Below are 14,929 nucleotides of genomic sequence, written 5' to 3' on the forward strand. Positions count from 1 at the left end.
ACTGCCATTCCTTATTGCTAAAACACAGCACAAAACAGTCAAAAGTATTGTGCCTCGTGGTATTTTACATCGGACATTACCATTTTTAAAATCCTGTTTTAAGAGTAGAACATATCACTGTAAAAATACTTCTGGCCAGTGGGGCATACACCCACAAAAGGTCGGTGGGACATGAGGGGACAGTTATTGAAAGTCAAACCTAGAATTTTGGGAGTTATTTTCCTTTTAAACACGTTTCCCTCTTCATCTGTTATGTAGGGAATGACTGTGTCTAGATGGACATGTTTAAATATCAATGCACACACTCAGAGTACGTCTACACTGAAATAAAAGACCCACAGCATAGCTTGTGGAGCTCGGTCTGCAGTGTAGCATTCTGGGCTCTGAAACCCAGTGTGTGGGGGGGGTCAGACCCTGGGATCTACCCTGAGCCAGAACACTTACACTGCAATTTTAGCCCTGTAGACCGAGCCCTAATCAATTGACTCCAGCTCTGAGACTCAGTGCTGCTGGGTTTTTATTGCAGTGTAGACTTTGGGTCAGAGTTTTGTCCAATGCCAATAGTATTGTTTTGGATTAGCCAGCAGAGGGAGCTCTCTGAATAGTGTAGCTACCATCCTGCGACACAAATATACACGTCCTCTCTGTGATGTATTTGATTTCCATTGGCTCATTGGAATGGCCATTTTGGAATGGTGCTATTTTCTGTCTCCAGATTAAGGATTGTTTATTTGAACTTGCAGAAATGTTCAAACTTTACAAATAACTTATTTTCGCCAACAAGCTCTGTGGCGGCATTTTAAAATGAGGGCAAATTAACCTTAAATCTTCAGCACAGTGTTTTAAAAGTAAAGAGCTTGTAAAATTGAAAGTAGAAATGGCTCTAAAATCAAAATCCCAGATCATAATGCTCCTAAACTGTGGAGTGGGTTCAAGATCCAGATATAAATTTTCCAAATGATATTTGTCTTTATGATAAATTGAACCAGACCCCCAAACATCCCCAAATTCAGGGTGTTTGTAATCTGGAGCCAGATTTCACAGCTTGAGCTAAAGGGGAGTACAGTATTTGTGTACGATATGTGCATGCACACCCTTCCTGCAATATTGTAGTACAGTGACACTGTTTAAATTAAAAGGCTTCGCAATGCAAGCATCCTTGGCCTAGTATATCAGAAATCATAGAAATGTAGGGTTGGAAGGGACCTCAGAAGACTATCTAGTCCCTCCCCGTGTGCTGAGGCAGGATTAGGTATACCCTATACCAGGGGCAGGCAACCTATGGCATGCCAAAGGTGGCACACGAGCTGATTTTCAGTGGCACTCACACTGCCCGGGTCCTGGCCACCGATCTGGGGGGCTCTGCATTTTAATTTCATTTTAAATGAAGCTTCTTAAACATTTTAAAAACCTGATTTACGGTACTTTAAATTCAACAATTGTTTAGTTATATATTATAGACTTATAGAAAGAGACCTTCTAAAAAAAGGTTAAAATGTATGACTGGCACGCGAAACCTTAAATCAGAGTGAATAAATGAAGACTCGGCACACCACATCTGAAAGGTTGCCGACCCCTGCCCTATACCATTCCTGACAGGGGTTGAGTTTGTGTATATAATATACAAATGTGGGAATGTTACGTTAAGAACTTAAGAATGGCCATACTGAGTCAGATCAATGGTCCATCTAGCCCAGTATCCTGTTTTCTTAGAGTGGTCAGTATTTAGAGGTTTGCAGAGATGAAAGCTCTCAGGAATCCTTTTGGGAAGTGTTAGGTTTGATCCTGAAAGGTATTAACTGCTCACAACTCCCACTGAAATTGATGGGAACTGAGGGGCCTCAGAAATTGCTCTCGATTGTTCTCTTGAATTGTCTACCTCCTTCTGCCTGAAGTATTTAGCAGCAATACTAAAAACTGTGCTCTTTGTTTATTTTGCAGCGTATAGAATGGGCATAAGTAAGGTCAACATAACAGAAGTAGCCTATATTATCAATAGTTAATAATAGAAGGTAAAAGATATGCTTTGTTGATTAAATAATGCACCGCTGGATGGGCTAATCCATTTATACATTATTTAAATAATAATAATAAAGCAATGCTTAAGACTTTTAAAGCAGCATTAGCTGCTGAAGTTAAAATGTAAAGTCTTGTTTGAAATGCCAGGACATGAATATGAATGATTCCGTATTCTATAGTGTGTTGATGCAGCGATACCAACCAATGGGAATGAAGGATTAGATCTTGCTATTTTATAATAGGTTAATAAATATATATCTTGTGCCCATGTTCTTTTTGCATTAGATTTAGTTTAAGCCTATCACGCCCTCAGTCAAGACAATTTTCAGGTCATTAATTTTTAAAATAGATGATATTGCCTGCGTACAGTGCTATGTGTGCTCATATGAATGGGAGATGTTTCTGAATGTTTTTTCCTCCTTTGGTCTATACACCATTTAAGGATTTAAGTCACCATTTTTCAGAACCTTGCCCCATTGAAAATATCAAAATATAGGGCCATTTTGTTTGTTTTTGCTAAGGCACAGAACTGGAGAATCAGTGCTGCACATAAGCTGTCTGGCCCTGCAGTTTCTCTTACCAGGGGCTCATTTGTATGCAGAGGGGATTAGCCAGAATTTACTGTAGCTTCGCCCTGGGGAGCTGTGAACTCCCTAGGAATATGCTCTGACGAAAGCGTGCAGTTGGTAAGATTAGAACAAACCCTTCTGCTACAGAAAGTGCCTTGGTCACTCACTGGGCCTCCAACATTGAAATCATTTTCATTTGTAACCTTTTTGATCATTCAGGCTCAAAGAAGCCTTGGCTTTTATGACAGCTTGCACCAAAATTGCCCAATTATTTGGGGGCGGGGGGAGGGAGAATCTGAAATCAGTCAGATGTGAGAGACAGGGCACTTGATCTGTGCTCATGGTTTTTCCTTCCCTTCTCCTACCAATATTTTTACAGCTGTTGACATATATTGAGTTACATGTGGCTGTGCCATATCCCCGTGGTATAGTTTCAAAGATCTGTTCACCATAAAGTGTGCTGTTCTCAAGTAAATGACTCTGACTTCAAGAAAGCACAGTAGTTTAAATGTTACTATAAATACAGGAGCTAAGACATTTTAATTATAATTTTTGAGTTATACAGTGCTCTGTAAGTACACTCGGCATTTACAAAAGAATCTGTATGTGCTCAGGTTATTGTGCTCTCTTGTGGATAAGGCAGTAACTACAAGCAGCTAATTCTGCTGATACCCTTTCTTTATCTGTGTTTGTTCTGTATTTATTGACAATGAACATCTTAGGTTTGGGAGTTCAGCTGCAAGAGCTAAAGGAGAAATAAAAACAGACAATTCAGCAAAATATTGGCTTTCATACACAGAATTGAGAAGAAATTTGTACTCTATAAGATCTCAGAAATGTTACTTTTATTTTATTGTCTTTTAATGCACCTCAAACTCACATCAGTTAATTAGGGCAGGCTCAGGTTTCAGTATTAGCAGATCTGTCAAGTTTTTGAGACAATCCCAGGGCTTGATTCTGTTGATGCTTACACCGATTTTACACCAGTATAACTCCATTGGCTGTATAGAAGTTACTTCTAATTTATTCTGGTTTAAGCAAGAGGAGAATCAGGTTCCAACTGAGTGCAGGCTTGCTGGGAGCAGATGTAGTGGTATGGAGGCAAGGATGAGCAGCTGAGTTCCTAGGAGTTTTTTAAAAGCACATTGTATTTGTATCTGTCACTGGGTCAAGGTTATTAAGGCTTTTTTACTTAAAAACAACACACACACTTTCTCTGAACCTTGTTGTCAATGCAAATACAATTAAACAGAGTAAAGGTTTCCAACCTGTGAAGATGGACAACCAATCCTCTGTATTTGGCACTGGTATATACAGTTGTACTGTCGATATAAGATTAAAGGATTCAGTGATACTGTACCATGGTACTTTGGAGAATTCTGGATTTGAGATCTAGCAAATCATGTACCACTAAGGATCCTTAAATTAATTTGTTTTGCTACAGTACCTGCAACAGAGCCATTGTAATGACGATTTCAGTTGTCTTTACTGTGACTACTGCAGCAAAAGCAATTCTCCTAAGCACTGTTAGGGCCTGATCTGAAACTCATCAGAGTCAGTGGAAAGACATCCATTGACTTCAGTGGGCTTTGGATGGGGTCCTTAATGCCGGCTTGGATGCCTTCTTTGCTCATAGCGTGTTTTAGGTGACAGTCTAATAATCAACATAAATTAATAATTAATATGCCGAATAAATAGAATACATAAAGTAAGTTGTGTATAGTGGGCACTCTTAAATACTTCTACCATTTCTAGTGAAATTCTCATTACATAGAAAGCGAATATTGCTGAAAACAGAACTCTTTCAAAACTAGAACTTCTCAGTGTGCCACTGTAGACAGCTCTTCCTTTGCCATTAAATTAATCCCCGTGTCACTGGGCTAGAGGAGCACTGTATAATTCCCGTCAAAATATTTTTGAAGCTTCACAGGTAGGAATTGAATACCTGAAACCACCTGCTTGGCTATGTCCTCTGTGGCCTCAGTCCCTCCAAAATCACAATAGAGACTTTTTCCTGCTGTTTTGATTAACAGTGGGAAGAAATATAGGCTGTAGACTGCCAGGAAGGAGTTGAGAGAGTATTTGACCAACTCTCTGTGTCCTTTACTGGACTTGGACTGAAGAAAATGAGGACATACACTTCCTTTATCTGTGACTTTACCTCTCTTGTGAAGTTAACTTTTACATTGTGTAGATTGTATATAACAGTGAAGTCCCGAGATGTCTCTCTCACCACCTCTTCATGCTCTGAGTTAAGAGAATAAGGAGACTCCAGTGACTTTCAGAAAATTTTCTTATTCAAATTATTTCATTGTAGGTGAAATCACAGGTGACTGATCAGAAAGATCAGAATACATTGCAAGTTCCATGTTCCTATATTTGGCCCCAGGGCCAGCTCTACCATTTTTGCCTCCCCAAGCAAAAAATAAAATAAAATAAAAAGCAGCCGCTCGGACTGCCGCCCGAACTGCCAAAGCAAAAAAAAAACTAAAAAATTTTAAAAAGCTCCTCTGACTGCCGCCGGAACTGCCGAAGCAAAAATAATAATAAAAGAAGCCGCTCAGACTGTCACCCGAACTGCTGAAGCAAAAAAAAAAAAAAGCCGCCTGGGTTGTACCGCTCCAAGAATGGCCAGAATGCTGACCCTTAGCATGTGCCGCCTCAGGCACGGGCTTCCTCCGCTGGTGCCTGGAGCCGGCCCTGTTTGGCCCCTGTGCAGCAGTTCAGAATGGCAAAAGCCTGGATGTTTGTGTTTGCTTTACTGGATGTTTCCTAATTTAATACCTTCATTTGCCTGTACTAGTTAAAATAATCATCTTTAGTGGCTGATTAGATCAACATTTTAATAAAACTCAATTTATATAGACAGATGTAGATGTAGCTATAAATGTATATTTACTACATAAATGTTCCATTAATTGATTTTATGGATGTATTTGGAGTTGAAAATCAAACACAACACGAAAGTACAGCCCAGCACTGCGTGTCTGTTAGCTTGCAATTGATATCTGATTTTGAATAGTTCAAAAGTTGATGCATACAGTCATTAGTGGTTTCCCCTTCGCTGTCCCATCAGTGAGGGATCCCCGTTTAGCTTATTTTCCCAACCCCTTCATTAGAATGTGGTTTCTTCAGCAGAATGATCGCAATGTGCTCTGAGAACTGGACAGCAAAGGGTGCTGAAGAAATAATGCTGATGGAACTCTCTCTTGTAACCTGCATGAGCTCAACCATTCGAGTGTATGGTAGTCTAGAATCATGCCCGTTTAAGGTCTGCTAGGTAGACACAAGAAGTAATTCTTCTGTTCTACTCTGTGCTGATTAGGCCTCAGCTGGAGTATTGTGTCCAGTTCTGGGCATCACATTTCAGGAAGGAGGTGGACAAATTGAAGAAAGTCCGGAGAAGAGCGACAAAAATGATTAAAGGTCTAGAAAACATGACCTATGTGGGAAGATTGAAAAAATTGGGTTTGTTTAGTCTGGAGAAGAGAAGACTGAGGGTAGACATAACAGTTTGCAAGTACATAAAAGGTTGTTACAAGGAGGAGGGACAAAAATTGTTTTTCTTAACCTCTGAGGATAGGACAAGAAGCAATGGGCTTAAATTGTAGCAAGGGAGGTTTAGGTTGGATTTTAGGAAAAACTTCCTGTCAGGGTGGTTAAGCACTGAAATAAATTGCCTAGGGAGGTTGTGGAATCTCCATCACTGAAGATTTTAAGAGCAGGTTAGACAAATATCTGTCAGGAATGGTCTAGATAATATTTAGTTTTGCTATGAGGCAGGGGACTGGACTAGATGACCTCTCAAGGTCCCTTCCAGTCCTATGAATCTATGATTCTAGGCTAACCTAAATTCTCTCACTTTCACTGGAGCTGGAAGGGTCTTCATCAGCATTCCTAAGGAAAAATGGAAGGCTGTATCACATAGGCCTCCTTGTCCTCCTTTTAAATGACTTGTACTTGTCCTTTTTGGTTAAAATAAATTTTAAAATGTGTCTTCTAAGATGCAGACTGACATGTTTCCTTTATGAATTCTTGTGGATTACTATTGATTTTTTACTGTGGTTTTCGAAATCCTACTTCTAAGACTCTTGAGATTTCCCTGCTGCAATAATAATGTATTGTCATTCTTAATATCTCAAATCTTTGACACAATATTCATATTAAACCACACACAAAAAAAACTACATTAGAGTAACACTAAGGGTCTGGTTTGAAACCACCAAAGAAAAGGAAAATCAAAGTCAAGGCTGAAAATGAGGGTTGACACTGGAACTCATCCCATTGTGCTTAGGTATTGCAGCACATTTATGGATGTACAATCACATGCTCCTTAGAGAGCAAGACCTAAGTACAGCAATGGCACCGTGACTTAGAATTTCTTCCTTTGAGAGGAGGGTATTAATGTGGACTACTGGAAGTTACTTTACCATAGTTTTATTATTATAATTTCCATCTACTCTCTCACCTCTTAGACCAGAGTTCTAGTAAAAAAAAATCCATAAATGCTCCATTTCAACTCAACTGACATAATACAATTCTGCTCCAAATAGGTCTAAGTCAGTAATCAGTCAAATTAATATGTGGCCAAGGTGTTTGGATGTGGGTGGGTGTTTACAGAGCCTTTTTTGTTTTTTAGCCAAACACAAACAAAAATACTTTGTAACCACACACAGTGTTCATAAATTATATTTTGTTTTAAAGTATGGCTTATGGACCTATGCAGTGTAAACATATTGTCATGGTAGTTGTATGTGTTTTGACTACTATAATTAAGGTTATGTCAGGACTTTCATTTTAACCCTGTGTTTTCTCTCACACACAACTTTCTGAAAGATTCTCTTTGAGGGATGAAATTTCCCATGTTTAGTCTCAACCAGGAGGTCTTTTTTTTTCTCTTGCTAAGTTTGAGCATACTTCAGTCATTTATCGTTTTTTTCACTTACACAATGGTGAAACCCCATGGAGCCTCAGGAGTGCTTGGTTGCAAAGGGTAGGGAGATGTCCTAAGTACAAAAAGAGTCATGGAAGGTGTATGCACACAGGGGAGACTTCCAAAGCACATCGATTAATAGATTCCAAGGCCAGAAGGGACCATCTAGTCTGACTTCTGGTTCAATACAGACCATAGAATTTCCCCAAAATAATTCCTAGAGCTGGTCTTTTAGAAAAACATTCATTTTTTATTTTAAACTTTTCAGTAATGGAGACTCCATCACAACCCTTGGTAAATTGTTGCTGGTTCATGCAGGCCTGCATGTGATCTTCAGTTGGTGAAACCCACATAAATACCAGCAAGGAAGCAGAACAGCCGGACAGAACTAAATCAAATAGATTAAATGTGCAGTATTACACACTTAAAGTTACATTAATGTACTTTCAAAAAATGTCTGTAATAAAAGATTTTGAAAAGATGGATTAAAGCACTGGTCCCTTTTTCATTCATTCTTCTCTACCATGTCAAAATGACTTGAAGTAAATAGTTACCAGTTTTTCCTCAGTCAGTGTCTACCTCAAGGAACGAATGGGTGAAGCTCGGCCTTGGTGTCAATAAGCACAATTCTATTGAAGTCAGTGGCATTGTGCTCTAGTGCAGAAATTGTCCCACTGATTCTTGATGGTCACCAAAAAATGAAGTGAATCTGTGTAATGTTATGTAAATTCTCAATATGAGAAAAGATTGGAAATTGTAATATTATCACTCCAATTTTCAAAGGTGTAACAATTTTTCAATTAAATTCTTATTGTAAAGGAGAGAGGAAGTTACAGATTCAACAAAAACCATTATTTGCCTCTGGAGAAGTGGTTAGTAGCTTTCACTGAACTCATTAATCAATGGGATTGGTTAACATACTAGAAAAAGTAAGTAAATTAAACTTAGACTCGTTATCCAATTGTTAGGTATTTTAGTCCATCATGAATAATTTTCCCCTCATTTATGCCACAATCCCAAATATGTAATAAAAATATTTTGAAAAGAAGATATTTGCAGTAACTACCTGTCAGAATATACTATCTGTCTAAGTATCAGAGGAGTAGCCGTGTGAGTCTGGATCTGTAAAAAGCAGCAAAGAGTCCTGTGGCACCTTATAGACTAACAGACGTATTGGAGCATGAGCTTTCGTGGGTGAATACCCACTTCGTCGGATGCATGTAGTGGAAATTTCCAGAGGCAGGTATATATATGCAAGCAAGAGTCAGGCTAGAGATAATAAGGTTAGTTCAATCAGGGAGTCTAAGTTTATTTTGAAAATACAAAGAAGAGCTTGTCAAAGTTAACCACTAATAAGCTGCAAAACTCTTTCCTAAAACCATTTGTCATGGAGTCCCTGGGCGATGCTCTGGAACTGCTCCCCACAAAGCCAGTCAGGACTTCGGGGAGCCTCCTCTCCCTTGGAGCAGACTGTCTTCAGGGCAAGAAGCTCACATGGCTTCACCTCCCTGGGTCTGACCTTGGAGCATTCAGCATATGCCCCTCCATGCACTTCCTAAAGCAAGTCCGCCCAGGCGGGGTCCTGGGGAGGCCAGAGGGTCCTGCACGCACCCCCACTTCAGAGTCAGACGTGACTCTTAGCCAGCCAGTAAAACAGAGGTTTATTAGATGACAGGAACACGGTCTAAAACACAACTTGTTGGTACAGAGAACGGGACCCCTCAGCCAGGTCCATTCTGGGGTCCAGCGAGCCAGACTAGCCCGTCTGCCCTCACTTCACATCCCCAGCCAGCTCCAAATTGAAACCCCCTCCAGCCCCTCCTTTCTGGCCTTTGTCTCTTTCCCGGGCCAGGAGGTCACCTGATCTTTGTTCACCTTTAGCCATCCCCTTGCAGGGGGGAAGGGCCCCGGCCATTTGTTGCGAGGAGATAGAGTGTTGGCCATTTATGCACACTGGAGACTTAAGGAATGCATAGGGGAAACTGAGGCACCCACACGGTATTCAGAGGAAACATTAAGAACAGTCCCACTTCGTCACACCATTAGCGAGAGGTTGAGAAATATAAACCCCACAAGCTGCTGTGTTGTTTTCCATTTCTCAAAATGCACAACAAATCACATTACAGTGGATTTGGTATTCAAGAGGGGGGAAATAAGTTTGTCTTGTTAGAAACTGTGTATGTGAGGAGTCAGCCTTTCATCTGAGTTAGAAACCCCTGAAAACTAGGATTCAGATTGAAATGAATTATAGTTACATAAATTAGAATCATTGGCTTCATTCCTATCCTCTTGGTTAAGAAGATGATAATATCTTGATCTTATCGCACTTTTCAGCCTTAGATCCCAGAGCACTTTACAAATCTACGGTGCTGTGTCTAGTAGGTCACACAACCTACCCCAATATGGAGGGTTAAAAGCAGCTCAGAAAATGGGAGACTGTTTTATGCATATGTTATTAAACTCTCAAATTGTCACAAATAGATTTACATTGAAAGTGAAGAAACAAACTAAAAAAGAATTGGTTTATTTCCTTTGTGATGAAGCAAATTAATTTTGATTTAAAAGCAATCAGTAGGTAATCCTAGAGCCTACTTAAGTATCCAAAAGCCATTAGCTACCTTATTAATCTATGTCAAAACAAGGTTTCTTTGGGACTGCCCCCAGGGGTTTGCAGAACTAGCCCCTAACCTAGTAACACAGGACACGAGGTGCTGATCAGCCCCAGTAAGGTGCTGAGTCCTCTCAGATCCCATTACATTCAATAGGAATTGAGAGGCCTCTTAAAAAGCCAAATTCTAGTGTAATGGTAGGCAAAGCATCTGATCCTTTGAGCTGCTGCAACTCACTATTCAGGATGAGATGGTGTGTTGTACAGTATTTAGAAACCAGCCTTGCAGAGAGGTTTTTATTATTAAATTGCACCCAGATTACCAAAATGTAGCCAAGTATATGAGCACTCTCTTTTAGTCACTACAGCTTTAGCAGTGGGATGAATGTCAAAGGAAATATTTGGTGACAGTTCCTTGTGACCCAGATTTTATAGAAGTCTCTTATAAAATAATCTTTCAGTGAACACTACTCACATACACATCCTAAGAACCACCTCATCCCCATGAATCTAAAGCCAGAACTAAAGCTGCTGTTCACTGGAAGATCTGTGACTTTCTATCTGAGAATTTTTGTCTTGTTTGATAGTTCATTCTTTGTGCCCTGCAGATCCATTTTGAATCATCTGAAGCAGGAATAAATCTATTACAATAACTACTACTTTTTTTAAAATATAAGATGGATCTGTGAAGAGGTTTTAAAAAGTAAAAATGAAAGGCTGAAGTTGTAAGGCAAACCTGTTCACTGGACAAACCTGCAATGCAGTAAATAATAACCCCAGAGGTGAAAGACAGCCTATTCTAGAAAAAAGGCAATGGAAAAGACTTTTGTGTGTGTGTGAGGGGGTAGGTCTAGGGGAGAATAGGTCCTTTATTCTTTGGTAACTTTTCTGATTTTAAATATGTGCTTGTCTGGTCATAAGGACCAAGGTCATTCCTACTGCTCGGGGCCTAGGCTTTGTGCCTGCATTGGCGGTAGCTTCTCTCCTCTCTCTCCTTTTCCTCCCTCCCTCTATCTCTCCTTTTCTTTTTCTCCTGAGGTGCAGATGGCCACATTTGCAGGTTAACTGGAACAGCTGGAGGCGCATTATTAGCTTCCTGCTGCTAACTCATATTTGCTTAGATTTTTTTTTTTTAACAGCAACATAATTTACAACTAGTAGGCCAGTGACAAAGCTGGCATGTTCTAAATCCGCATCAGATTTATGTAATGCTGTTGCTTATCAGTGAATGAAGTCATAATTATTACTTTGTACCATTAAATAGCATAAATATATAAACTGTTATACAAATTGCAGTGAGTGTTTCCTCTAGGGAGCTCTAGACAAAATTTTAATGTAGTGCATTTGTCTGCGGTGGCAGTTTCTATGGTATATAATAATGTTGATAAATTTTACTGTAGCAAGTGACATTTTATAACATTAATCTTGGTGGTAAAAATCTGACGAATATTACAGCTCTACTGGTGGGTGCAGTAAGAATGAGAGCTTTTGACACCAGCTGAATCAATTTTAATACTATTTTTTTTTAAATTTCCAAACATGAGTATTGTGCACAGATGACAGATCCTTAGCTGGGCTTGAAGATGACTCAGGCAAGCATTAGAGCACCAGACACTGGGGAACTTTCCTTGATGATGGTGATAATTAATTTTTAAAAATCCTGACTGATCAATATATTTCTTTGTTTTGAAATGCAAAAAGAAAAAATCCAAAAGACACAATAATGAACATAAAATCCTTACCAGTTATTTAAACTCTGTGCATGTGCGCGTGTGATAAAGACCCTGTAATAATTAGAGATACAACACCTGGACTCAAATGCTATTTCAGATGTCTAACATGCAGATGCATGGCTTGCTAGAGTTATTACTGTCGATACTGACTACTGCTGAAAAGCTTTGCTGACAGAAGTTGAGCAGCCTCACTGGTGTGTTACCGGTGAGTGTGCAACCACAATCTTGTGTGTGTGAAATTGAAACACAATGTCTCTTAAAGTAAGGAAGTAAATTTGAATTCCAAGAGTTATGAATCCATTTTTTTTCATTTGCACCTCCCCTCTGATTGGGCCCATGGTGTAGCAAGAACAGATCAATATTTCTAATATTTATAAAAGAATCTTCTGGTGGTGGTGTGTGTTTTGAGTCACTTTAAACACTGTTTTTACTAATGTTTTCAAAGACTGAAGCCACGATGTTGCAAACACGTAAGCACGTACTTAATTTTGTTACCATGAATGCGGCGCACTGTAGTAAAGTTAAGCCTTTGTGTAATTGCTAGTTTGCAGGTTTGGGGCCTTCATCATTTGGGTGCACACCTGCTTCCACTGAAGTCGCATGCAGGATTGGGTCCTTAATTGATAAATACTGAAGTCAGCCAGTCTGATTTCTTTCCCCACAGAAGTATGCCTTGTTTTGAGGGAGAGGAGTGGCACTTAAGGATTATTACAATAACACATGCTGTATATATTCTGCCAGCTGTACAAGGACAGACTGTCCTTTTTATTCGTGGAAATAAACACAATGTTCAGAAACAATGGGCCTGATCCTGCAGGTCTTACTGGGGCAAAACTCAAATGACTGTCAATCGGAGTCATGTCTGAGTTACGACAAGGGGCTAAATCCTTCTGTCCACTGCTGTGGGTGGAGGAATAAAAACCTGGCAGATGCAAAGTCAGGGGAGCGTAAAGGGAAGGGAGAGTCAGTCTGGCATCTCTCTGGCATCATATCCCTCTGTCTGGAAAGCCAACCACATGAACAGGGTGGGGAGGGTGCAGACTATGAGTGTGGTTAGGAGGAAGGGTACAGTACATGCATCGTACACCTCACCCAGAAACCAGTAGAGAACCAGCTGAAAATGTAATACAGACTCAGGCTCTAGTAGCTAGTGTTTTTCCCATCCACTGCTCTGGAACCCCCTTTAGGGGATGTTGAGGAGAGAGAGATGCTAGCAGGGGGCAAACTCATGCCGACTCAGGGGACAGAATGCAAGAGCTATGGAGGGCCAGAAGGCAGCCTGTGGCTGGCCCTGACTTCTGTCTGTTCCCCTGAGATCTGCTGAGCCCTTTGCTCATTCTGCAGTGGGAAGGGGAATGATGTGGTGGAGAGTCTGTGATGGGGACCCCGTAAAGCTTCCTGTCTCCTGTATAGGTTGTGCGAGGGAGCGATTAGGCCTGATTTAGATTGGCAGGATTTTGCCTTATATAATTGTTTAGATCAAATAAAAAAGTGTTGCATGCATCTGTGCAAAAATTTTATATTCCTGGCAAAGAAATGATGTTGCTGGTGCTCAATTGTCTGTGTATTAATTATTCACGTGACTCCACTATTAAATAAAAATGCTAAGATGCTTCAGATGTCACTCAGTCTTTAACAGGACAGCTGTCAAACGCAGGTAAATCTATTCCATCCACACTATATGGATCATGGTGCAGAAAATAATTTAATGCATGAAACTGTAAAATATCCATTAAGGCAGCAATTTCTGTAACAAGCAAACTTGACTGAAATATTTAGTGTAAAATCTTGATGAAATAAACAATTTCCCCCCCTTTTTGCAACTTGACATGAAATAGCAATGAATGATAGTCTTTTGACTGATCATAAAGCAAAATAAGATATAAGAAAAGCATTATGTTTGTAACACAGTGAGCGTCGCTGTTTAGCTCAGTCACTTCACTACTTTATTATTGAATAATCAAAATTTCTCATCAAGCATGCAATAATTTCATGCATTTCAGTGCCACAAATGTTTTTTTACCACAGAACTTAATGTTATTTTTTTTTAAATAGCTTCAGTTTTCTTCACAAGAGCATGGATACAGCCCCTCCTCCTGAATTTGTTTTTTCTAGGGATTCCACCACTTAAGGAAAGATTCCATGGTAATGAAGGACAGTGTACTTTTAAAATTGAATCTAATTCTCTGAATGTTTTAGCTTCTTTTGGATAAATTAGTTTTTCTGTTAATTGTGTGGTTGGTTGTGTTTTGTTTTTGTTGTGTTTTTCAATCCCTGACACAGCTGTGAAGACATTGTGTATGGAGCTATAAAGTTGAAATCCTGTCCCATTGACTTAAGTGGGACCATTCACTCCTGGTATTCTAATCTTGAAAACTTTTAGGTATGTGTATACATGTCCCTTCAGAGCAGTGGTTTTCAAACCATAGGTCGCGACCCAGCCTGGGGTCACGGAATGGAAGGCACTGGGTCTCGGCAGCTCTGGTCAGCACCACCGACTGGGACGTTAAAAGTCCTGTTGACGGTACTGCCTGGCTAAGGCAGGCTAGTCCCTACCTGTTCTGACACTGCTCTGTGCCCCAGAAGCAGCTAGCAGCGGGTCTGGCTCCCAGGGGGTGGGGCATGGGGCTCTGTGCACTGTCCCCACCCTGAGCACCGGCTCCGCACTCTTATTGGCCGGGAAATGGCCAATGGGAGCTGGGGGGCAGTGCCTGCAGGCAAGAGCCACATGGAGCCGCTTGCGTGCCTCCTCCTAGGAGTTGGACCTGCTGCTGACCGCTTCCAGGGCGCAGCGTGGTCCACGGTACCAGAAGAGGTGGGAAGCCTGCCTCTGCACCCTGGCTGCGCCGCTGACCGGGAGCCGCTGGAGGTAAGCCTGCGCCCCAGTCCCCAGCACTGAGCCCCCCCAACCCAGAGACCCTTCCTGTACCCCAAACCCCTCATCTCCGGCCCCATCCCAGAGCCTGCACCCCCGCCCAGAGCCCTGACCCACTCCTGCACCCCAAACCCCTCATCCCCAGCCCCACCCCAGAGCCCTGACCCCCTCCCGCAGCCCTGACCCAGCCCA

General features: G+C 40.8%; 1 protein-coding gene across 9 annotated transcripts in view; it reads left to right on the forward strand.

The window, feature by feature from the left end:
• ZNF423 (zinc finger protein 423) overlaps nucleotides 1-14,929 on the forward strand; it is a 408,575-nt gene that overhangs the window by 350,933 nt on the left and 42,713 nt on the right. Inside the window, exon 8 of one of the 9 annotated variants that reach the window (XM_044986847.1) lies at nucleotides 7,790-7,909. The exons of the other annotated variants lie outside the window; for them this stretch is intronic. Within the exon in view, the coding sequence (XP_044842782.1) occupies nucleotides 7,790-7,851 (62 nt within the window). The 3' untranslated portion in view covers nucleotides 7,852-7,909. Of the gene's footprint in view, nucleotides 1-7,789; nucleotides 7,910-14,929 lie in introns of those variants that run through there. 9 annotated transcript variants of the gene reach the window in all.

Source organism: Mauremys mutica, chromosome 14 (genome assembly GCF_020497125.1).
Source record: "Mauremys mutica isolate MM-2020 ecotype Southern chromosome 14, ASM2049712v1, whole genome shotgun sequence".
NCBI lineage: Eukaryota > Metazoa > Chordata > Testudines > Geoemydidae > Mauremys > Mauremys mutica.